The 23,587-nt window shown below is 33.2% G+C and overlaps 4 protein-coding genes across 5 annotated transcripts; 1 reads left to right on the top strand and 3 right to left on the bottom strand.

Annotated features, from left to right (window-relative positions):
• Positions 1-1,565: 1,565 nt before the first annotated feature.
• Positions 1,566-4,546, top strand: LOC125829837 (PLASMODESMATA CALLOSE-BINDING PROTEIN 3-like). Of its 2 annotated transcripts, none has more exons than XM_049509037.1 (4): positions 1,566-1,825; positions 2,349-2,594; positions 2,690-2,723; positions 3,920-4,546. In XM_049509037.1, exons 1-4 carry the CDS (start codon positions 1,771-1,773, stop codon positions 4,203-4,205), a joined length of 621 nt encoding a protein of 206 aa, XP_049364994.1. In that variant the 5' UTR covers positions 1,566-1,770; the 3' UTR covers positions 4,206-4,546. The 2 variants fall into 2 exon arrangements, with proteins under 2 accessions (XP_049364994.1, XP_049364996.1); XM_049509039.1 differs by having other exon boundaries at positions 1,572-1,825; positions 3,923-4,546.
• Positions 4,547-5,275: 729 nt separating this feature from the next.
• On the bottom strand, positions 5,276-9,635 carry LOC125829833 (uncharacterized). The gene is made up of 10 exons (XM_049509033.1): positions 9,354-9,635; positions 8,077-8,171; positions 7,900-7,997; positions 7,735-7,784; positions 7,155-7,250; positions 6,957-7,046; positions 6,679-6,771; positions 6,458-6,553; positions 5,869-5,934; positions 5,276-5,764 (listed from the first exon to the last, which is right to left on the bottom strand). Exons 1-10 carry the CDS (start codon positions 9,549-9,551, stop codon positions 5,591-5,593), a joined length of 1,056 nt encoding a protein of 351 aa, XP_049364990.1. The 5' UTR covers positions 9,552-9,635; the 3' UTR covers positions 5,276-5,590.
• A 1,147-nt stretch (positions 9,636-10,782) lies between these two features.
• On the bottom strand, positions 10,783-15,354 carry LOC125829830 (uncharacterized). The gene is made up of 10 exons (XM_049509031.1): positions 15,082-15,354; positions 14,041-14,135; positions 13,861-13,958; positions 13,688-13,737; positions 12,977-13,072; positions 12,772-12,861; positions 12,268-12,360; positions 12,054-12,149; positions 11,249-11,314; positions 10,783-11,139 (listed from the first exon to the last, which is right to left on the bottom strand). Exons 1-10 carry the CDS (start codon positions 15,268-15,270, stop codon positions 10,924-10,926), a joined length of 1,089 nt encoding a protein of 362 aa, XP_049364988.1. The 5' UTR covers positions 15,271-15,354; the 3' UTR covers positions 10,783-10,923.
• A 1,064-nt stretch (positions 15,355-16,418) lies between these two features.
• LOC125829829 (uncharacterized) lies at positions 16,419-20,308 on the bottom strand. The gene is made up of 10 exons (XM_049509030.1): positions 20,088-20,308; positions 18,109-18,203; positions 17,933-18,030; positions 17,792-17,841; positions 17,618-17,713; positions 17,448-17,537; positions 17,202-17,294; positions 16,986-17,081; positions 16,834-16,899; positions 16,419-16,730 (listed from the first exon to the last, which is right to left on the bottom strand). The coding sequence occupies exons 1-10, from the start codon at positions 20,292-20,294 to the stop codon at positions 16,473-16,475; spliced, it is 1,149 nt and encodes a 382-aa protein (XP_049364987.1). The 5' UTR covers positions 20,295-20,308; the 3' UTR covers positions 16,419-16,472.
• Positions 20,309-23,587: the final 3,279 nt, after the last annotated feature.

The following is a 23,587-nucleotide window of genomic DNA, read 5'->3' as shown; positions in this document are numbered from 1 at the left end:
CCTCCGCCCGTAAAAATAACATATTCAGTATAATTATAAGACAAATATGAAATCTATTAAGTTTTACATATATCTCATCTTACGGGAGCAAATCTAGAAGAGAACCTATGAGTTCATAGAACCTGATAGTTTTTATGCATACGTTATACGATCAGATTTCGATGAAATAACAATATTTGTCATTGATATCTTTTTAATTACTATAACATAATGTTGTTATAACATGAAAAAAATAGTTTAAAGTTATTTTAGAGAATAACGATAATAGAAATGTACAATTTTTTTATCTGATGTTTGATATATATATTGGAGATCAACTATTTCAAATTTGTGCTACATAGGGCCTTCTTTAAAGGAAACATCTTTACTGAAGACTATTCCACACACAAAACTCGAATTCGATGCTTCTGATTAGAAAAATATATATATAAAGTTTTTTCAGACAAAATTATTGAAAATTTTGAGGAAAATATTTCAATAATTATAAAGCAAAAAAACAAATCTACATATTTGAAGTTTGAACCATGGTTTGGTTAAATTGTAACCATGTAGTTAAGTTTATGACCGTTTGAGAAACAAAGCCACTGACATACATAGTACAGAGTACATACATACAGTCAAATACATGACAAAATGCTTTGGCTTTTGCTGCTCACTTTCCTAAAACACATTACCCCATGCTCTCATTCTTTTATAGAAGTAGTAATTTTACAATGAAAAATATCGTTCGATACGGTGTACAAGAATAATGTTTAATATGATATATTAATATCAATTATGTTAAAATTATTTATAATTTATATAGTGTTTAATTTAGTAGATTAAAATCCCAAATATGTATTGTATAATTTTAAAAAAATATGTTTGTTTACAAAATATCCTCTATAGGTATGACAGAAAGGACGTGAAGTTTTTTAAGAGATGATTATGTCCTTAATCATGTTAATGCATGTATTAAAATTTATTGTATTAGTTATATATTAGTATAAAATAGTTTTGAATCAGGACCGGCTCTTGCCTTTGTAAAATAAGGCTTATGCCTTAGGCCCCCAAATTTTGGAGGCCTCAAATTATTATCAAGAATAAATGTGTTAAATTTTTATAGAAAAAATTGATTAATTATGATTAAAAATATATTATTTTACCACTTTAACATCTTTTATACTTTGTTAAAAATAAAAATCAATAGCGAAAATTGTTGAACAAAGTGAATTACAAATTCTTTTTTATCTTAAATTTTAGTTTCAAACATTACAACAAGCATATTAAAATGACGTATACCAAGTCATCAATTTCTTGAATCAAATTCTATGATTCTAACTCTTATCTTTATTCAATATTTGTCAACTTATTACTTATAAAATTATGTATAATAATTCATATAATAATTACCTCACTGAAATGATGTTTTTCAATTTTGAGTTGATAAAATCTTACCTAAAATCAATAACTGAAAAATAAATATTGAATAAATATGTATACGAAGTTTGTTTATATTTTAGGTCTCATATTGAAATTTCGCTTTAGGCTCCCTATGTTGAACGACCCTATTTTGAATGGATGAACAAAATTGACATTGAGCCTCCACCTTCCACCTATTTTTCTTGTCTCGAGAGCTCCATATCCCTATAACACACTTTCTCTGTTCCCCTTAAACATCTCTTCTTTCTGCCTCTTCTTTAAACTGTTTCACTAGCTTCAACTAACCTTCTTGATTTCTACAAGAAATAGTAATATCTTCATATCTACTTCTTAAAGCTTGGCACAATCATGGCTGCTTTTGTACTGTCTTTAATACTTTTCTTGGCTTTAACTGGTTACTCAAGTAAGCTTGCTTGTTGCTACTTTCACTTCAAGATTCTTCTGTTTTCTGCATTTTTCATATGTTTAGTTGTGTATCCAACAATTTCTTTTGCTGTCTCACTTCAAGATTCTCTTTTTTCTGCATTTTTTCATGTACTTGCCATGGGTTTTCATCAGATTTTGTTCTTTAGTGTGTATCTAACAATTTCTTTTCTTGTGATGAGTTTTTACTAGATGTTGCTCTTAGTAGTGTATCCTACAGTTTCTTATTCAAAGATTGAGTTTTTTTAGCTTTCATACTTAAAGATTCTCTTTCTGTTGCTCTAAATAGTGTATCCAAGAATTTCTTATACGAAGATTGAGTTTTTTTTGCTCTTTCACTTCAAGATTTTACCTTTTCTGCAGTTTCATGTGTTTCATCAGAATTTTTTGCTTTTAGTGTTGTATCCAAGAACTTATTATTCAAAGATCCAGTCTTTTTCCTTGAACATTCTTAATGGATTCTCTTTCTTGAGCTGATTTCTTATGGTGGTCTTATTTTCTAGGTGGTGCTAATTACTGTGTGTGCAAAGATGGGGTTGGGGACGTAGTTCTGCAGCACAATATAGACTTTGCTTGTGGAAATGGAGCTGATTGTACTGGTATCCTTCAAAATGGTCCTTGCTACAACCCTAACACTATCAAAGATCACTGCTCCTATGCTGTAAATAGCTATTACCAGAGGAAGGCTTCAACTGGTGCTACTTGTGACTTCACTGGATCTGCTACTTTGGTTCCAAGTCTACCAGCCTGTAAGTTCTTGAATCAACTTACTTCTCCTCTTTTTGTTTCCCCTCTTCTAGTAATACTAATAGTCACTGATATTGTTTCTTTGTTTTATCAACAGCCTCTAGTTCTGCATGTTATCAGACCACAGGAGGGTATGTATTCTTAAAGCTTTGTTATTTGTGATGTGAGATCTTGTATTTTTCTTGCCAATATTGAATGTAGTATCTCCTCAACTTGCATCCAGGAGAAGTTTTCTTTTCCCTCTAGGACAATAAATGGTGTGTTTCCCTTGTTAATAACACAAATTAAGAAGGTTTTCTGTTCTGCCCTGTTGGCTTCTCCTTGTAGATCATTCTCAACTTCTTGATCTTGGAAAAGATTATTTTTTTCCCCAAGATGTTAGTATAAATATCCACCTACCCCTAGGGCTGGTAATACATGGAAGTTAAAATTCAGCTCTCTAGGTAAAAAGGACCTAAAAGAGGTGCAATTATTAATGCTAGATAAATTTGACTGTATGAGTGAATGGTTGAAAGCTTTTCCTAATATTGTGGCATTTTTCTCTGAGGACATGATTAAAGATTGTTGTTAGCTGTCTCTTTTGTTTCTTTTTAACCAAATCTATCAATAGTCATTTTTAGTGTCCTAACCGTGACAATAACTTTCAAACACAAGATGAGTTAGATTTATCATTTATATTCTATCCCCATGTGACCTGTCTTGATGTTGATATATAATCTGTATGTTAATGTTTTATTTGTCACTTTCTTCAATTGTTATAATGAAAGTCTTTTAAGTTGAAATGTGTTTTCCAGCCATGATACATTTTTTTAAAAGAACCAAAGTCCTTTATACCATTTCTCATAATTCATGTAACATGCCTACTCTGGAATATAAATACTATAATGACAACAACAGTGTGCTAACTAAGTGTCAATCTCTAGCCAGTTGGAGGCGGTTCCGTCTTAGTTGGACTTTGAATTTCTTTGTAGAACTAATAATTGAATATTGTGGATGGACGGTGTAGTATTGCTCATGTAGTTTCTTGTCCTTTTCTGTTATTATGTGTTGTTTCTTGTACTTCGGCTATCATATTATTTTTGTTTCGTTGTAGTTACTGTTGTTACAGTATCTGTTATTTCTTGTACCTCTGTTACGTCTTCTTTTTGACAATTTTTCCCTTGAGCCTAGGGTCTATCATAAACAGCCTCTCTACCTATGAGGTAGGGGTAAGGTCTGCGTAAACTCTACCCTCCCAGATCCCATTTTGCGGGATTATATTAGGTATGCTGTTGCTGTCGTTGTAGTGGTTCTCTCATATTGTTTTTTTTTTTTTAACTTCAACCAGCAGCACTGGAGGTACCACAACCCCAACTGCACCAGGAACCACAACAAATCCAGGGATTGGAACTGGGACCGGGACAGGCACTAGCACTGGCACTAGCACTAGCACTAGCACAGGCACAGGAACTAATACAGGTATTAACAACCCAACTTTTGGGCTAGGACCAACAGGAAGTGGTGGCTACAACCCAGATGGCAGTGGCACAGAGGCTCTTCATCAGAACAGAGTTTTTATCACCATGGCACTTTTGTTTACAAGCAGCTTCTTGGTGGTCTCCTTAAGAATTTAAAAAGGAAGAAGTCTGAATGTGAGGGAGGCAGTGAATGAAAGAACAAAGGTTTTGAGAAGATAATGGACTTTTTGGGCACAAAATATGGGTAGCATTTTTCAATGGTCAGCAGGGGGAGAATCATCTGGACACACACTTCCACTTGGACTTCTTTTTTTGTTATTTACTTCTTGTTCTCTCTATTATCTCCATATGAGTGGACAAAGTTGGAATTAGATTCCTTCTTGAAGTGGAGATGTGGCTGTTTCTGGGGTAATATGATGTACCAGTAATGTAGAAGAATCTGATCCTTACTTTTTAGATTTTTCCTTTTTGTATATCTAGAGAAGTAGAGACATGAAGTATGTATTTTTTATTTTAGAAAATTTTATTAATGAGTACTTGCTACCCTACTCACCATCTCTGATAAATTTAGTGCATCTCTGTATTAAAATATAATTCTTGTAGTTCCCCACCTGTACATCTGGTAAGTATAATTGAAAACCCAACTTAAAGAAAAGCACAAATAGGGTCAAGTATACTTGTTGTCAGAGTGAATGGAATCTTGGTTTTTCATAAGGGAATAAACCAAACAAGGGTTTTCTTCAACTTCTTTACCACCACCCTTTTGCCTGCCATCATACATAATGAATCAAACAAGTTTCCTTCACACAGTGGTCGATGAAATGAGTGAAAATCATCAAGAGATCAAGAAAGTGGGATGTAAAGGTCCATGTAATGAGTAAAAATTATAAGAGATCAAGATTTTGGATCTTGGTGGTCAGAATACTGAAGTGCATGTGCTAGCATGTATCTAGTGTAAGAGTCTTGCACATAACAATTTTTGGCCTTGTTTGGTTTATGCAGGCGAAAAGGGCAAGGTAAAGTGAATCTGGACTAAAAACTTGTTTGGTTTCTTTAAAAAAGAACTTGCTTATAATTGTTTCACTTGGATGGTGACTCCACTGCACATGCATGTGTTTTTTTTATGATATAATAAGGGATAATGACTTGGTAACTACCTTTGAACTTTGTCAAATGCTGCACTTTTGTTGCACAACAAGACATATGTCAACAGCAAATCACATAAGTTCATAGTTACTGGTAATTAATATAAAATAAGATTAGCATGTGCTGGAAGAAAAATATACCAGAATCCTAATTCCTAAAGCATTCAGCTAATACTCTGCTCAAGTATTCAGTTTATTACACTTCTCTACTGGTGTTAAAAGCACCAAAGCACCTTTGACAACCGATATGCATGCAATGAGGTTGACGGTGCTCAAAGAATGAGAGCATATTCACCATTGAAACTGGCAAAACTAATTTCATCATGAGGTAGAATCAGGAAATCAGATCTTCACGCGTGAGATATGCTAACTATCTGCTTGTACAAGTACCAGTAATCAAGATGGAACTGAGATGGTGGAGACCGAGTCCGGATTTGCCCTCTGTGATTGGTCAGGGCGAACAAAGTCTGCTATCAACCTGGAGACAGCATCAGGCTTCTCCACATGAGGGATATGGCCACACTTTGGTATTTGGCGTAGAATTGCATTTGGAAGTTCACAATGCAATCTCTGAAGACATAAAAGTCAATGGACACTTAAGTACACTCCGTGTACTAAATATATGGATGCTAGGAGCTAAAGGTTTAGTGATCCAAAGTTTGAAAGAAACATACCACTGCAAGCTTGTTGTCAATAATCTGATCATCTTCACCCCAAATTATCAGTGTTTTCTGCCTGACCTGTAAAACAGGAGTCCTAGCATGAGAATGCTGTACAATTTTCCATTGTGACAAGACCGAAACCAGTAGACAACATAGAAAATGAAGCTACAGTTAGAAATGCCATGTAACAGCAGAATCAGAAGCAAGTTGAATCAATCAGCCTCAAGATCACACTAGTTTACATACCACGTGAATGATTTTAATGACGTCTAAAGCTAATAGGTTTGTAACTCCAAGAGATGTTTGCAGTTAAAACTTATGGCATATCACTTTATGCCATCTCTCTTATTTAAACAAATTTTTCAAAACTAATATCAGTGCCCAGGGGTTCCTGTATTTAGACTCCAACAATCGCATGTTAAGATGAAACTAGTAAGATTAAACTCAATATTGCTAGTTTCCATAATCAAATCATGCCTATTAAATAGAGCAAGATAATGCTGTTTGATACTAGAGTCGATGCTAAAAAAAGTGACAAAAGGTCACAAAAGGCATGTATATTTAGGAAAAACTTGAGAAAATTTAGTAAATCTGCACATACATGTTCTATCTGAGAAATGACATTGTAACCTCCACTGATCATGAAATTCACCAATGCATCCTCCCACCAAGGTAATGAACAATGTAAGCGGCCAATCTGGATAGAAAACCAGATAATCAGAAGTGTAAAACAAAAAGAATAAAAATATGCCAGAAGCACATTTTGCATATCTGATCTCCATGACTTTAAGGTTTTTAAAAAGATCAAAGGGTCAAACTTACATTAGTCCAGTCTATGCAGGTACTAAATGGTAAGCCATTGAAAGCTAACGAAGTTGCATATAAGCGAAGTGGGAGACTTTTCAACAAGTAAACCTGCAGCAGGTTGTTTCTCATTAACAATTAGGCAAAAGTTTCTCTTCCTTACTTGTAGAGTTTGCTAATCAGAAACCAAGCTGTTAATAAACTACACATTATAACATATATGTTATGTTACATCAAACAATCCAATCTGGCGTAGAATGTATCCTTTGTTTTAAGAGGAATAGGAGGTAACTCACCCCAGCATAGGCTACTGCTTTGGGTAAGGTTGCAAGGTTTCCTGTACCTTCTGCGTAAACACTTGCATCAATTAAAACCAGCCTATCAACCTGATAAAGTAAAAGCTACTTGAAGTAAGCATAAAATAGTACCTTCTTCATACAAGAAAGTAATCTACAGCATCTGAACAGGGATCCTAAGTTACCGAATGAACTTACAGCTTCTGGATATTTAACAGAAAAGTCAATAGCAACAGCAGATCCAAGACTAGGTCCAACAAGTACCATTGGCCTCTTGATGTGGGTAGACCACAGCTGAAAGACAAATGAGACAGGGAATTTTCAAAACATGCAAATTGAAAATTCTTTAAGAAATTTAATACCCTAGTAATTCTTCAACATAGTCTTAAGGCCAGGCCAGGAAGATCTGCCTGGCCCTTATCACACTTCTAACGGTTTCTACAGCTAGACAAAGAAACACTACTTCAGTATTTTTATAGTGTAGAGCTGTGCCAAGTAAGCAAGGATGCCCCTTTTTAATGCTTCATAACTGTAATATCATACCACTGCACAATGCACAATGCACAATGAGGCAAAACTGTGTACGTGACCCTGCATACTAAGTAATATAGTTACACTACTAGGAAAAAAAATGATTGTGAGATTTACCTTAATTTTGAACTTAGATACGTAACTTCACATTTATTAGAATGTGTAATGAAAGTTGAAAGATACTAATTCCAACCTTTCAAGTTTGTATGCACTAGATTAGAACATATATTCCGGAATCAGTACGTACCTGGTAAAGATGATCACGCTTGGAAGCTACATCACATGATGGAAGCCTTCCTTAAATATCACAGGAAACAAAAAATACAAACCATGAGCAAGTCTTCGTTTTTGTTTGCAGAATCTTTTTGAAAAATAAAAAACTGAGAAAAGGCTAGAACAAGATATAACATACCTAAATCAGAGAAACCCCATCCAAGGATATCAACTGCCCATGTCTCCAATCCAGCATCCTCAAGCATCGGAAGAGTGTACCTCCACTCTAAACATGAGCTGAACAATGAGGCATAATGAACAACAGGAGCACAGCAAGAGAAATTGATCAAAATTAATAGCTTAGCATGAGGCACACCTATCAAACCCATGGAGAAGCACAACTGGATTGGCCTCTGTCTGTTCTTTTGGCTTCACACAACTACTCATGACACATCCCTTCGATAAGTTTACCTAAAATGAACCAGCAATGAAGCTGGACCATCAAACAAAGGCAGTAACCAGAACTTTATATAAAGAAAGAGTTTAATTGATTCGATCCAGTGCAATATATCTAGATATGTGACTTTGTTAGGATTATAAAACAGAATACATAAAAGAAGAATGATTAAGTTGCATATGATGAGTGGACACCTCTATGACAGCGGGTACACTACTGCAATGGGTGCACTCACACCCGCTCCATTCTGTTCCAAGTGTGTGTGTGAACAGGGAAATACTTATAAAAGATATATTCATTCTAAGTCAGCATACATCGTCACAAAGTAGTGTGTCCAGCAGTAGTCAGCACCCAAAGTCTTAAAATCATGGATCCGCCTCTATAAAATATATTCCTTGCTTCCCAAATATATGATACTCTTTCCATTTTTAGGATGTCCTGAAATGTTGGATACCATGCCCACTTCTATACTGCTTTCAAGAAATAAAGTTCATTGAACCATCCATATTATAGACTTGGATGTTATCTCTATAAAAATAACTTTTTAACAATTACTAAATTATTTTCTTGCACAAATTAACATCTTCAGATTCTAGGTTCAATTAAATACCGTCATATAAAATGAGCTGGAAAGAAAACAACTTAAGAAGATCAAAAAAGTGAAAATAAGAGTTTTCTTGTTTCTTGTAATCTAATCCATATCTAACATCCACATGCAGAGACATAAAAATAACCCTTGTAGCTGCAATGAGTACCTGCATCCATGCACAGATCTTGTACTACTGATTTTAGGTTCAAAACCACTACTTCCGTTTCAAAAAGAATATTTCTTTCCTCTTTTAGGAACACTTTAATTTCAACTTTAAACGTGGCATGTTAAGAACCATAAGATTAAATGACATTTTTTGTACATTCAACATATCTTTAGGTTAAAACCACAAGATTCAAAAACATTCTTTACTTAGTTATTGCGAATTTTCTACCTATGTGGTAATATAATATTAGTCCAAAAGAACAAAACTTTACTCATCAGAACAGACCCCATTTCATAAAAAGCAGAGAATTTTCCCCAATTGAATCTCAATTCTTCATGCACTTTGAAATTCTACCCCTTGCTTCCTCAACAACCAATGAGAAAACACATAAAACTATCTAGAAATTAACCCCAAAAAAGACAGTAGTAATAGAAAACTTACTGGTATTCTCTCAATTCGTGAAGCCAGCTTTCTAGCATAAGGGTCTTTGATATTCTCGACTTGTTTAGGAAGAAAATCCGGAAATTCACCTGCCCAGATCGTTAAACGCCTTGAATTCGAGCATTTGAAATTGGTTCCAGTTAGTAGAAATGCTGGCGGAGGAGCACCACCGGTTCCGGCTGAGAAAAATGTCAGCATATTCTTTGTTTCTCACTCCCTCAGCCGTGCACGGTGGCCACCGGTTTTTCTACTACTCATACTGAGAAGAGAAAGAACACCAAATGGCGCCCATATAATATTTATCCAATCATGTGGCACCAAGATAACGCAAACATTTATTTACAAAACGAACATAAAAATATTTGTATGAATAAGAAGCTTTAGAATATTTTGATACGTTAGTTATAAACTATAATTAGCTTATAATAAGAGTTCAAAAATTAATTAATTTTTATAAATTGTGAAATTTTAATGTTTATAAATAAAATATTTAACTTTATTATAAAGTTAAATTTTTTGTAGCAATTTTCGTTAAGACTCCTCTCCCTTCATTAGTAATAGGATTTAAGTGGTCGTGTAGTTTCTTTTTCTTCAATATGGAGTAATATATGTTGCTTTATCGACTTTTTGTCTTGACATTTACTATCATATTTTTCTTGCATCTCTCTAAGTAACTTTTCTTTTGAATTGAGGATCTATCGTAAACAATATCTTTATCTTCATTTGCTTTCTATTTGATACTTCGTTGTCATATTCTTCTAATAACCCTGCTCCATGTAACTGCTCTTTGAGCCGACGATATATCGAAAGCAAACTCTCTACCCACAAAGGTATGACATATAATTGTACAACTTATCCTCTCCAGACCTCACTGGTGGGATTGTATCGAGTATGTTGTTGTAACTAGTGAATGACATCAAATGAGATTAGCATGACTAACTTTTTATCTCTTTCATCTGTGTACACTACTCTTTTACATGACAAACTTAACAGAGAACCACATCACAAAAAAATTGAAAAATCATCAGGAAACATGAACATAGCACAAAAAATAGGAAACTATGCAATCATTAGTGCAGAAAAGCTTATTGTTTTAACAAGATGACAAATACTAGTAATATATAGCATCATTCAACTTTCCATCTAACAATATGCTTCAACTAAGATAATTCAAGATAATATTACACAACAAAAGTTCAACACTGCCCTTTTTTCTTTATCATAACTGTGGCGTTTAGGCCAGCTTGTGTGCTCCTCGACTATTATTCCCCCAGCTGCTAGCTCCAACCAGCAAAGGTATTGAGTAACTCAGCCCACTAAGGCTTGTCCAGGCAATGACTCACCGGCCATAAACTCTAGCTCTGAGTATCGAAGTAATACTGAAAGAAATATATATCAGAATGCTCAAGTATTTAGCTGATTGCTCAAGTGTTCAGTTTGTTACACTATGAACTGGATGCCAAAGCACCTTCGGTATGTTGGTAATATTGCCGACATTGCTTAAAGAATGAAATCACAGTTCATCATTGAAGCTGGCAAACAAACCTCATCACTATGTTGAACCAGGAAGTCAATTTGGATATGCTAAATATCTGCTTGTACAAGTACCAGTAATCATAGGAACAGAGACGGTGGAGACAGAGTCAGGTTTCGCCTTTTGTGATTGATCAGACTGAACAAATTCCGTGATCAACCTGGAGACAACATCAGGCTTCTGCACATGAGGAATATGGCCACACTGGGGTATTTGGCATAGCGTTGCACTTGGAATTTCACAATGCAATCTCTGAGGACATTAAAGTCAATGGATACTTCAGTTACTCCCTGTACTGCATATTTGGCTGCTAGGAGCTAATAGGTTAGTAATATTTTTCCAAAGTTTGAAAGAAACGTACCACTCCAAGCTTGTAGTCAATAATCTGATCATCTTCGCCCCATATAATTAGTGTTTTGTGCTTGACCTGTATGACAGAACTCCTCGCATGAGAATGGTGACAAATTTTTCACAGGGACAAGAATTAACCTTTCCGGGAAAAGCAATCAATAATTCCTAAGTTACCCACAAAAAATTGGAGATTCATGATAGTACAGAACTAATAAACCAAACTTTAAGCAACACCATGAGCAAAGAATTGATGATTCACCATATCTTAACTCAGGAGCTCCTAGAAACTTGAGCACATGCAAAATTAAACAGGAGATAGCATTTAACCCTGGATTTTTTTCAATCTTATTTTTTCATATCCTCATCAAAATTGCAGTTTTAGTGAAATTGAAAATGTGCAATGTTGTACTAATGGGAAAATATCTGACATGAGTAACCTTTTGTGTTATGTGATAAGTATATAGGAGACTTTCTTTTTTCCTTTCAGAAATTGATATCATTTGGGACAACCAAAAAAACAAAAACTGATATTAATTGGATAGAAAAGAGGAATTATTTGAAGCAGTGGCATGGTTTCCACCTAATAATTGTGGCTGAAGAAAACCCGTGAACTTCACAGTATGCCAATATGCTGGACAGACAAGACCATTGGCATGAGTTTTTGTATATAGACTCCAACATTTCACATTTTTTCTCCAAATCTTTTACAGCAAGAAAATGTTGCTTGTTACCATAGTCATGACAAAAGAAAGTAATAAAGGTGGATGTCTATATAGGAAGCCATTAAGATTATTTAGTAGTAAATTTCCACATACATGCTTTATCTGATCAATGACGTTGTAACCTCCGCTGATCATGAAATTCACTGTTGCATCCTCCCACCAAGGTAATAAACAATGTAAACGACCTATCTGGATAGGAAATCATGTAATCAAAAGGTTTGATAAAACAAGTAATGCAGACACATATTTTAAACATCTGAGCTCCACGACTTTCAGGTTTCTTAAAGATCAGAGTGTCAATACTTACCTTAGTCCAGTCTATACATGTACTTATTGGTAAGCCAGTGAAAGCCAATGATGCTGCATATAAACGAAGTGGTATGCTTTTCAACAAGTAGACCTGCAACAGGTTTTTGTCAAAATAGTGAAAACGAAAAGGAATCATAGATGGAAGATACTCGAAGAATGCAGTAAGCATATTTTTAAACATGTTATATCTATGATTTGGATCAGAATATATCCCTTCGTGTAGTAGTCCCCCAAGTATCTAGAACGGGTTCTTTCTTTATTTGGGGTTTTGCAGCACCAAGGGAAAGATCTGACGAACAGAGAGCATCAGTATGCAAGGGATGCTAATCTTGGATCAATTAATGATTAGGTAAGAAGCTTCTCTCCTTTTTATTTAAAGCTAATCATAAACCAAGTTATTGGTAAAACAACAATCCTTATGATAAAGATGTGCAGTTACATCAAATGGTCAAAGTCGAGTGGAATGCATCTGTTTATTTGAGAGGACTAGGGGAAGACTCACCCCAGCATAAGCTACTGCTTTGGGTAATGTCGCGAGCTTTCCTGTACCTTCCGCATAAACACTTGCATCTATTAAAACAAGCCTATCCACCTATAAAGTATAAGTACTTCAGAGTTAGCCATAAAATGATTCCTCCTTAATACTAGAAAGTAGAAACTAATCCATAAAATCTGGATAGGGATTCACAGTCATTGAACATACTTACAGCTTCTGGATAGTGGACAGAGAAGTCAATAGCAACAGCAGATCCAAGACTCGGTCCGACAAGTACCACTGGCCTCTTGATGTAGGTAGACCACAGCTGAGAGAAAAATGAGACTGAAAAATTAGAAAACGAGTTAACTGAAAATTCTTATTGCCCAGATAAACTTAAACGAAGTAAACATTACACCATTATTTCCAAGTTGGGTCTCTGCCTAGTAAGTAAGAGAGCTCCTCTATGATGCTACATAACTGTGATATCATATTATATTACTGAACAAAGTGTAATTGTACAACCTTACCCTGCATATTAAGTACTATTTACTTAGCCTACACTACTCAAGCTAATTGAATGAGACTTTTAACCTAATTTTGTACTTATATAGGCTACTTCTTCTCTACCTTCACAAGGTAGAGGTAAGGCTACATACACACCACCCTCCCCAAGCACCCCTTGTGGGATTACACAGGGTATGTTGTTGTATAAGCTAATTTTACATTTATTAGAATTTTCAATAAAACAGACTAATTCCAGCCTTTCAAGTTTGTAAGCTGCACTGGATTAGAACATACACAACAACATACCCAATGTGGTCCCATAATTGGGGTCTGGGGAGGGTGAGGGGCACCACAGACCTCACCCCTACCTTAGTGGGGTAGAGAGGTTGTTTCCAATACTAGATCAGAACATATATTTTATAAAATCAGTAGGTACCTGGTAAAGATGATCACGCTTGGAAGCTACATCACACGATGGAAGCCTTCCTTAAAAGTCACAAGGAAACATAAAGGGATGAAACTATGAGCAAATCTTGAGTCTTTGTTCGCAAAATCTTTTTGAAAAATGAAAAATGAAAATCGAGAAAGAGCTTGAACAAAACAATATACCTAGATCAGAGAAACCCCATCCAAGGATATCAACTGCCCAGGTCTCCAACCCAGCCTCCTCAAGCAATGGAAGTGTGTACCTCCACTCTAAACATGTGCTGAACAACAATGAGGTATAATGAACAGCAGGAACACAGCAAGAGAAAGTGATCAATAGTATTAGGTTAGCATGAGGCATACCTATCAAAACCATGGAGAAGTACAACTGGATTGGCCTCTTTCTGTTCTTTTGGCTTCACACAACTACTCATGACACAACCCTTTGAAAAGTTTACCTAAATGAACCAGGAGAAGCAAAGATATTTAGATCTCTGAGTTTACGATTAAAAGGAAAATACAAATTCCATACAAGAAGACTGATTAAGTTGTGGATCATGGGCAGACACCTCCATCACAGCAATGGTTACATCCACACCCGCTGCATTCATCTAGGTATTGTGTGTAATATATCCGAAAAGATTCTAACAATGTATCTTCATATTAATTCCTCATGCATTGTCAAACTAGTATGTGCAGTTCTACTCAATACCAGTCTTAAAATCTTGGATGCACCTCTGCTATATTCCTAAACAACCATGACTAAATAGAAAGTATTCCCTCCTTCCCAATATCCAACACTTCTTCCATACCATATCTGTAAAACTTTCACATGTTTTCCCTTTTCCAATTATATTTGGTTGGTTAAAATTTTAGGAAAATATTTTCTCTACGAAAACAAGTTCCATAAGTGGTTATCCACTCCTCCTTGTTCTCCAACACAACCCCCCATCCATGTCTGACATCCTCAGGCATAGACATCAAAATATCCCATTTGCTAAAGCCACAAAATTATCCAATACACACGCGAGAGGTAGCAAGTAACCCGTGCACACAAGGTGGCACGACCACCACCACCACCAACAACAACAAACTCAGTGTAATTCCACAAATGAAGTCCGGAGAGTATAGCATGTAAACAGACATTAATCCTACCTTTACCCCATCCATAAGATCTTGCATGCATGATGCAAGTCTTAATCTACTGATATTAGACCCTAAATTTATTTAAAGAAACGATTTTTTAACCGATCAGCACAAACCCATTTCAACAAAAAGTACAAATCTCACATCCATTGATTCCAATACTTCAAACACTTCGAAAACAACGGAAAATCAGCTTCACACACCAAGAAATACACACACAAAAACCCACATTTTAAAAAGAGAGTGGAAAAAACGTACTGGTATTCTCTCAATTCGTGAAGCCAACTTTCTAGCATAAGGGTCTTTGATTTTCTCAACTTGTTTAGGAAGAAAATCCGGAAAATCACATCCAGCCCAGATCCTTAAACGCCTCGAATTCAACCATTTCAAATTGGTTAATGCCGGCGGCGTAGCTCCACCAGCTCCGGCTGAGAAAGATGTTAGCATAGCAGACGCAGAGTACTACTGGATTTTTCTGCTAAAAAATCAACTTTTCCAAGAATATACTATACTATATTCAGCATTTTTTTTTATGCATTTCTTGTTTGTTTTTCTTCTGCTTCCGAAAAAAAAATGGATACATAGGGAAGAGTTCTATTATGGAAAATTTTGTACTTTTTCTTGGCAAACCCGCAAATTTCACTAGTTTAGAGCTTAATTATATATTTTTGTGTGTTTCTAAAATTACTATTTGTTCAAGATTTTGATTCTCACATACATGTATATGAGATATATGGGTCAAAATTATGTGTAATTTATTTCAAATTCATTCTATCAAAACGTGATTTATATGTATATACACCGCCACTTATAGATACATATATATGCAAGTGTATTTTAATTGAAATTTGGTATAAATTTATTAATTAGTGAGATAATATGTAATTATTTTAAATTATAAGGAAAATTAGTAAATATGATAGAAATGTTGTGTAACTACGTAGGTTTTAAGAAGAAAAAAAAAGATTAATAGGAAAGAGTTACTCCTTCTTTTTTTTTTTTTTTAATCTATTTTGATTTGATACAGAGTTTAAGAAAAGTAAAAAATATAGGAGTGTACAAGTCAAATCAAATCGATGAAACAAGTCAAGCCTAAGAAAAAACCTGATTTGTGAATTGATTTAACTTTGAAAAAAAAACACATCACAAGTTAACAATCTACATTATAAATATTTTTGTTTTGTATTCAATTTGACGAGAGCATTTAATCTTATAAATTTAGCACATTGAATGTTAATATTTCAATGAAAGTATTTGTACTTGGTGTGAATTTCTCAATCTTTTTGAAAATTTCTATTCAGTTAACATTTTTAAGTTCTTGCTTATCACACAAATAAAAATTATACTTAATCTCTTTATCAATCACTCTATCATTATAAATCAATCGAAATCGAAAAACCGAATTAAATTATTCAACTCTTATATATTGATCCAACCCACCCATATAATTAAACTTGACATCCTGAATCCTGATTATTAACCCCCAGCCTGAAATGTGTTGTTTCATTTCTTACCTTTCATCCTTTCTGAACATGTTAAACAGCATTCTTGTGAATCAAATTTGAGAATTCTCAATCATATCTAAATGCTTTACATTTGACTATTTTACCTTTATTTATATACGTATACAAGAAAAATCAAGTATTGGTTTATGACAACATAATACCGCGAAATTGAGGAGATGGCGGAGACACTGGACATGCTAAATATCTGCTTGTACAAGTAGGTGAAATCATCACAGGAACAGAGATGGTAGAGACAGAGTCAGGTTTCGCCTTTTGTGATTGATCAGACTGAACAAATTCCGCGATCAACCTGGAGACAACATCAGGCTTCTGCACATGAGGAATGTGGCCACACTTTGGTATTTGGCGTAGAGTCGCATTTGGAAGTTCACAATGCAATCTCTGAGCACATAAAAATCAATGGAACACTTCAGTTATTACCGCGTATTTGGCTGTTAGGAGCTAACATGTTAGTAATATTTTCTGAAGTTTGAAAGAAACTTACCACTCCTAGCTTGTAGTCAATAATACGATCGTCTTCGCCTAATATTATCAGTGTTTTGTGCTTTACCTGTATGACAGAACACCTAAGCAATGAGAACGCTGGAGAATTTTCCGCAAGGACAACATAGAAAATGGAGCAAAACGTTCACATACATGTTCTATCTGATCAATGACATTGTAACCTCCGCTGATCATGAAATTCACTGTTGCATCCTCCCACCAAGGTAATAAACAATGTAGACGACCTATCTGGATAAAAAAAAAAAACATGTAATCAAAAGGTCTGATCGATAAGACAAGTAGTACATACAGATGCACATTTTAAACATCTGAGCTCCACGACTTTCAGGTTTCTTAACGAAAACTTACATTAGTCCATTCTATAGATGTACTTAATGGTAAGCCGTTGAAAGCCAAGGATGTTGCATATAACCGAATTGGTATGCTTTTCAACAAGTAGACCTGCAACACGTTTTTTTGTCAAGATAGTGAAAACACGAAGAAATTGTAGATGGAAGATACTCGAAGAATGCTTGTGATCATATTTGAAAACATGTTATATCTATGATTCGGATCAGAATATTTCCCTTCGAGTAGTACGTCCCATGGACTCACCCCAGCATAAGCTACTGTTTTCGGTAAGGTTGCAAGTTTTCCTGTACCTTTCGCATAAACACTTGCATTGATTAAAACCAGCCTATCCACCTATAAAGTAAAAGTACTTCGGAGTAAGAAATTAATCTGTAATATCTCGAAAGGGATTCACAGTTACTGAATGTACTTACAGCTTCAGGATAGTTGACAGAAAAGTCAATAGCAACAGCTGATCCAAGGCTCGGTCCGACAAGTACCATTGGCCTCTTGATATAGGTAGACCACAGCTGAAAGAAAAACAAGACTGATAAATTAACAAAACGAGTAAACGGAGAACATACATTTCACAAAATCAGTATGTATACCTGGTAAAGGTGATCACGCTTGGAAGCTACATCACACGATGGAAGCCTTTCTTAAAAGTCAGAACAAAACGAAAAGAGGTGAAACTATGAGCAAGTCTTCATGAAATGAAAATGAGATCGAGCAAGAACAAGATCGAATACCTAAATCAGAGAAACCCCATCCAAGGATATCAATTGCCCAAGTCTCCAATCCAGCTTCCTCGAGCAATGGAAGCGTGTACCTCCATTCTAAACACGTGCTGATCACAATGAGGTATAATGAACAACAACATAGCTAGAAAAAGTGATCAAAACTAATAGCTTACTATGAAACATACCTATCAAAACCATGAAGAAGCACAACTGGATTAGCCTCTTTCTGTTCTTTTGGCTTCACACAACTACTCATGACAAGATCCTTCGATAAGTTTACCTGAATGAACCAACAACAAAGATGAACAATCAAGGCAATAACAAAAACTTTATGAAGGAAGAGAAGGGTGTGTTCAATACAAAACAAGACAAGCAAGATTTTTAGGATTTCATATAAATTGGGACAGAAGGAGTAAACAATAACTCCCTCTGTCCCAATTTATGTGGTACAATGAATTTCGAGATTCAAACTTCTAAACTTTGACATAAAAGCCAAGTTTTCTGATATAAAATTTATATATTAGAAAACTACATAAAAAGTACTTTAAATCAGAATAATTAACTTAAAATATTAAAAAAACATGAGTAGAAATTTCGATCAAAGAAAAACCCGGTTGTCCTTTTCGCTAAGGGACCCAATATATGAAGAAAGTATTAAGTAAGTACACCAAGAAGTGGAAGGGGTTCAACATTTACTATCACTCACAAAAACAGTTTTTAGCTGCAATAAATATGAGAAAATGATATAAATAGTCCCTGAACTATAGAAGTAGGTCTAAAATGGTCCTTTAACTATACACTTAACGGATTTAGTCCTTTAACTATTCAAAAACTTGTCAGTTTTGGTCCCTTAACTATACACTTATCGGTTTTAGTCCCTTAACTATAAACTTACCGATTTTAGTCCTTTAATTTAAAAAACTTATCAGGTTTGGTCTTTGTCCATTTTTTTAATATAAATAACTTAGGTTTATATTAATGGAAATTTTCGTAAAATTAAATCTTTAACCTATTTTTTAAGTTGTTTCTCTATCCCCGTCATTTTTTCTTCAAACTACTATTATGAAAAGAACAATAACGTCAACGATTCAAAAATAAAATTAATGAGGAAAGAAGATGTAAGTCCTAATTTTATTTAATGGAGGATAAAATTAAGCATATAATTGTTGTTAATGACTTGAATCCGCACTTTAATATGCTAATCAGTGCGGATTTTATTTAATTTACTCAAATTTCTTTACGTAAAATAAAATGAATAGAATAATAAAATTTATCTATTTAAAAAAATTGCAAATCTACCATTTTATAAATTTCAATTTCTAAATTAAACAAATTTTGTACAATGAAGTCGTTGGAGTACAAACTTTGGATTTAACGGGTAATAATTTTTTTCTTTTTATAGTAAAATTTTGCATATTAAAGTCATTAGTAGCAATAATATGCATCATTTTATCCTCTGTTGAATAAAAATATGACTTATATTTTCTTTCATCGTGATTTTTTATTTTAAATTGTTGAGGTTAAAGTTCTTCGCATAAGGTTATTTTGAAGATAAAGTAGAGGAGAGAGAGAAACAACATAAAAAGTTGTTAAATGATTTAATTTCTCGAGGCATGAATTTCATTAATATAAATCGAAGCTATTTGTATTAAAAAATGGACAAAGACCAAACCTGATAAGTTTTTGAATACTTAGAGGACTAAAATCGATAAGTTTATAGTTAAGGGACTAAAACCGGTAAGTGTATAGTTAAGGGACCAAAGCTGACAAGCTTTTGAATAGTTAAAGGACTAAATCCGTCAAGTGTATAGTTAATGGATCATTTTAGACCTACCCATATAGTTAAGAGACTATTTATGTTATTTTCTCCAATAAATATACACATTAACAAAGAATACTAAAGTCTTTACCGACATTAGTTAATTATCATTGGATTCAATGTCGCTACAGTTATGGCTTTAGCGACCTTTACAAAGAGTGTTAATTACCATTAAAAATACATATTTAGTGACAATTAAGCTATTGCCATTAATTAGTTATCACTAAAATCATTTTTTGGACATGTTGAAACTTTGAGTTATTTACTTATAACACTAAGAATTTTTCATATTCTAGAAATGATCCCAAAACTGCACATTTTTAAAAGAGAGCGATAAAAACTTACTGGTATTCTCTCAATTCGTGAAGCCATGTTTCTAGCATTAGGATCTTTGATTTTCTCGACTTGCTTAGGAAGAAAATCTGGAAATTCACAGCCAGCCCAGATCGATAAACGCCTCGAATTCGACCATTTCAAATTGGATCCAATTAAAACAAATGCCGGCGGAAGAGCAGCACCGGCTCCGGCTCCGGCTGACAAAAAAGTTAGCATAGCAATAAAAGTGCCAATAATTTATGTAGAAATTGGATTTCATATTAGTCTTATAAATACTTCGCAGTTTGGCATTTGACATGAGTTTCTCGTTTCAATTTTTGTCCCTAAAAAGTAGGCTTTTTATTTTATGCTTTTTTTTTTGTTAACAACTGAGGTTAGGCATATATTCGGCATGGCCGGGGTATAACGTACATACTACTCAATTCGTTTTAATTTGTTTGTCAATTTGACGTTGACATGAAAGTACAAGGTTAATCCTTTATAACTTTGTACTCATCAGCCATTTTTCTTATTAGTTTTTTATTTGGTGTTCGATTTTATATTGAAGCATGACTAAATTTATTCAGATAGACTTAAATGTTTTGAAACCTCTAATAAACGATAAAAGAATACTCACCACTGCAGCATGCATCAACCTTATTGTAACGGATTATATTAAAATGAAAAACAGAATACAAATAGTAACCATCCCATCAAATGCAAGAGGATCCCACTCCCACTCCCACTTCCACCCCAACCCCACCACCCTCTTTTTTCCAAGAAAAAAATAGTGAGATTACGAGATGGAAATCGAATAAAAATTTTATCGGATAAAAGTTTAGATAATTAATTAATTGAATTGTCAATATTATACCATCAATCAACACAGTCAAAAAATTTCAATAAACACAAACACACTTTGACTTTTATATTCTTTTTTCTCTTCCTCATCTCATTTTGATACGTACTATGTGAGTATCATAGAGGATTGAAGAGTGTTTTTTAAAAGGATGAATCAGTGATACCATATTAGTACTATATAAATGTATCATGTGGATATCATAAAAGATTAAAAAAAAAAAATTAAAAAAACAATCTTTTATGATATTTTAATAATATATGATCTACATCATGTGACTATCATAAATAACTAAAACGTGTTGTTATTAAAGAAATTTATCAATTTTCAATGGTACTCTATCAATACATGATATATATTATTGTTGGTATCATAAATAATTAAACTCTTTCTTGAAGGAATGAATTAGTCTTTTATAATACACTATATATATATAACTGAAACGTGTTGTTATTAAATAAATCTACCAATTTTCAATTGTACTCTATTTGTACATGATATATATTATTGTTGATATCATAAAGAATTGAACTATTTCTTGAAGGAATGAATTAGTCTTTTATAATACACCGTATATATATAATATATGTCAAGTGGTACCATTTTACAATAATTGATGGTACTAGGTTTTATTGAAGGAATATGAAATAATAGCCAAACATTAATTTATGTTGGTACAATAATTGATTTTGATGAACGAACAAGATATCGAATTGACATTTAATTGGTACAACTTAAAAGAATTGATTTTGATGGCCAAAATATGGATTTGATGTTATTGCCTAACAAATGGGAGGAAAATTCAGCCATGCAACAACGGTTCATTCAATTTTTTAAGAGAGGTGAATAAGATATTTTGATTTCAAAATGAAGCAGAAAATTAAATATTTTATTTGTGTGCATAATAATTGTAGAATATACTTTATTTGTCGGTATAATAAGTGTGTTTATGCATATACAAATATTATTATAGCAAAATACATTGTATCCTTAAACTTAATAATAGTGAAATATATTATATTTCTACATTTAATAAGTGGAAAAAGGTATATTTGAATCATTAATAAAACAACAGTGAGATAACTAATTCACTTTCTTTATTGAAAAATATATCAGCTTTAAATCATATATTACAAGATATATTTGAGCCTTTTTTCATTTGAAATAAGATAAAAAATCTCTAAGAGCTCTTGATGTCCTTGGGCATTTTTTGTTAATACCTAATATTACTTCCAATCAAAATGATTGTAATATATTTACTAAAATTACTTTAGTCTACCTCTTATAATTCCTCTAATAATTTATGCCCACTTGATTTAACATTGACATCCTTAATTATTAGCACAAAATTTATATAGTTTCTCCATGTGTTTTTTCTGATAGGCAACTATACCATATCTTTACCTTTCTAGACTTGACTATTTAACACAAAATTTGTTGTACAATATTGACAAAAGTAAATCTCTTTGGAGCAATCTTCATAAAGATATGAAGAATATGTGTACATTAGGCCTTAGTGTTCGGTACGAAAGAAAATATTTTTCAATTGTTTATATTCAATTAGTAAAAAAAATTGATTTTTTTTTAAAAAGAAAAAACTAGTTTCTTAAAAATAAGATAACTAACTTTGTTAGCATAATTAAGAAAAAACAAATTTTATAAGTGATATGTTTACATTAATTGTTCTCCTCGCCCGGCAATACACCCCATCCCCACCATCTATTATTAACAAGAAATTTATGTTATAAAACATAAATTTTCAATCTCATTCCCATCGAACCAACTCACTATGAAAACTCATGATGAGAAATGATTTTCTCTGAAATATAGGGAAGCTTTCCTAATTTTCATTTTTTCATTGATTCAATCAAAATATTTGTGTGAATAACCAATGAATATTTTTCAGTGAAAAAATAGTATTTTTTTAATTGTGTATAATATCTATCTAAATTATATACAAATACTTTTAAAATATATTTTGCTTACGTAGCAAACACCCAAAAAAACAAAAAAAAAAAGTTTGAAATTAAACCCACTTAGTCATTTCAATGTGCAACCCTAAGCTACTCTTGCTAAATTCTAGGTGGCTAAGCTATAGGGTAGTACCATAAAACGTGCAATGCACATTTGGATAGTTTAAAAGTTTGTCAAATTTATTTTTAAGTCTAGTTTTTTTATTTTTGAAAGTGTTTGGCAAATATAAAAATAACTTAAAATTGTCAAAAATAACTTAAAATAAATTAGGAAGTGTTTGGCAAGGTTAAAAATAACTTAAAATAAGTTAAAAACCAAAAGTATATGTCTCCCCTACTTTTTATTTTTTTTACTTAATAGTCATTTAAGTTTAATTTTTTATTTTTGACTTAAAAACTACTTTTTAAAGTCAATCCAAACGGACTCTTAAGATACAAAGGTCTAATTTGTTTATAGTAAAGTTTAACATATTTGAATCTGAATACATATCAATTTGAATATTAAAATATACATTAAATTTTGACATTTTAAATTGTTGAAATATCGTATTAAGATCTAAATACGAAATAATTAACATTAACCAAGATAGTAGAAAGGATAACAAAGACTAATCCCTTATATTTAGGTGTATCGCTAAAATTTCAAATTTAGTTCAAAAGTACTTGTGTGTTATCATTTATGTTTATAACTTCGTTAA

Source organism: Solanum verrucosum, unplaced genomic scaffold (assembly GCF_900185275.1).
Source record: "Solanum verrucosum unplaced genomic scaffold, falcon-dt-bn FXZP01000008.1, whole genome shotgun sequence".
Classification (NCBI taxonomy): domain Eukaryota; kingdom Viridiplantae; phylum Streptophyta; class Magnoliopsida; order Solanales; family Solanaceae; genus Solanum; species Solanum verrucosum.
The sequence above is the reverse complement of the archived record's forward strand: the minus strand, read 5'-3'. Positions and strand labels throughout refer to the sequence as shown.

Excerpts from the sequence above, each read along its gene's own strand:
- LOC125829833 (XM_049509033.1), bottom strand. The coding sequence starts at position 9,551 with ATGCTGACATTTTTCTCAGCCGGAACCGGTGGTGCTCCTCCGCCAGCA. Across the intron at positions 7,785-7,899 it reads ATGGGGTTTCTCTGATTTAG|GAAGGCTTCCATCATGTGAT; the intron begins GTATGTTATATC and ends GTGATATTTAAG. Across the intron at positions 7,047-7,154 it reads CTGTTAAATATCCAGAAGCT|GTTGATAGGCTGGTTTTAAT; the intron begins GTAAGTTCATTC and ends TTACTTTATCAG.
- LOC125829830 (XM_049509031.1), bottom strand. The coding sequence starts at position 15,270 with ATGCTAACATCTTTCTCAGCCGGAGCTGGTGGAGCTACGCCGCCGGCA. Across the intron at positions 13,738-13,860 it reads ATGGGGTTTCTCTGATCTAG|GAAGGCTTCCATCGTGTGAT; the intron begins GTATATTGTTTT and ends GTGACTTTTAAG. Across the intron at positions 11,140-11,248 it reads TTGACTACAAGCTTGGAGTG|AGATTGCATTGTGAAATTCC; the intron begins GTACGTTTCTTT and ends TAATGTCCTCAG.
- LOC125829837 (XM_049509037.1), top strand. The coding sequence starts at position 1,771 with ATGGCTGCTTTTGTACTGTCTTTAATACTTTTCTTGGCTTTAACTGGT. Across the intron at positions 1,826-2,348 it reads GGCTTTAACTGGTTACTCAA|GTGGTGCTAATTACTGTGTG; the intron begins GTAAGCTTGCTT and ends CTTATTTTCTAG. Across the intron at positions 2,595-2,689 it reads GGTTCCAAGTCTACCAGCCT|CCTCTAGTTCTGCATGTTAT; the intron begins GTAAGTTCTTGA and ends TTTTATCAACAG.
- LOC125829829 (XM_049509030.1), bottom strand. The coding sequence starts at position 20,294 with ATGCTAACTTTTTTGTCAGCCGGAGCCGGAGCCGGTGCTGCTCTTCCG. Across the intron at positions 17,842-17,932 it reads ATGGGGTTTCTCTGATTTAG|AAAGGCTTCCATCGTGTGAT; the intron begins GTATTCGATCTT and ends CTGACTTTTAAG. Across the intron at positions 16,731-16,833 it reads TTGACTACAAGCTAGGAGTG|AGATTGCATTGTGAACTTCC; the intron begins GTAAGTTTCTTT and ends TTATGTGCTCAG.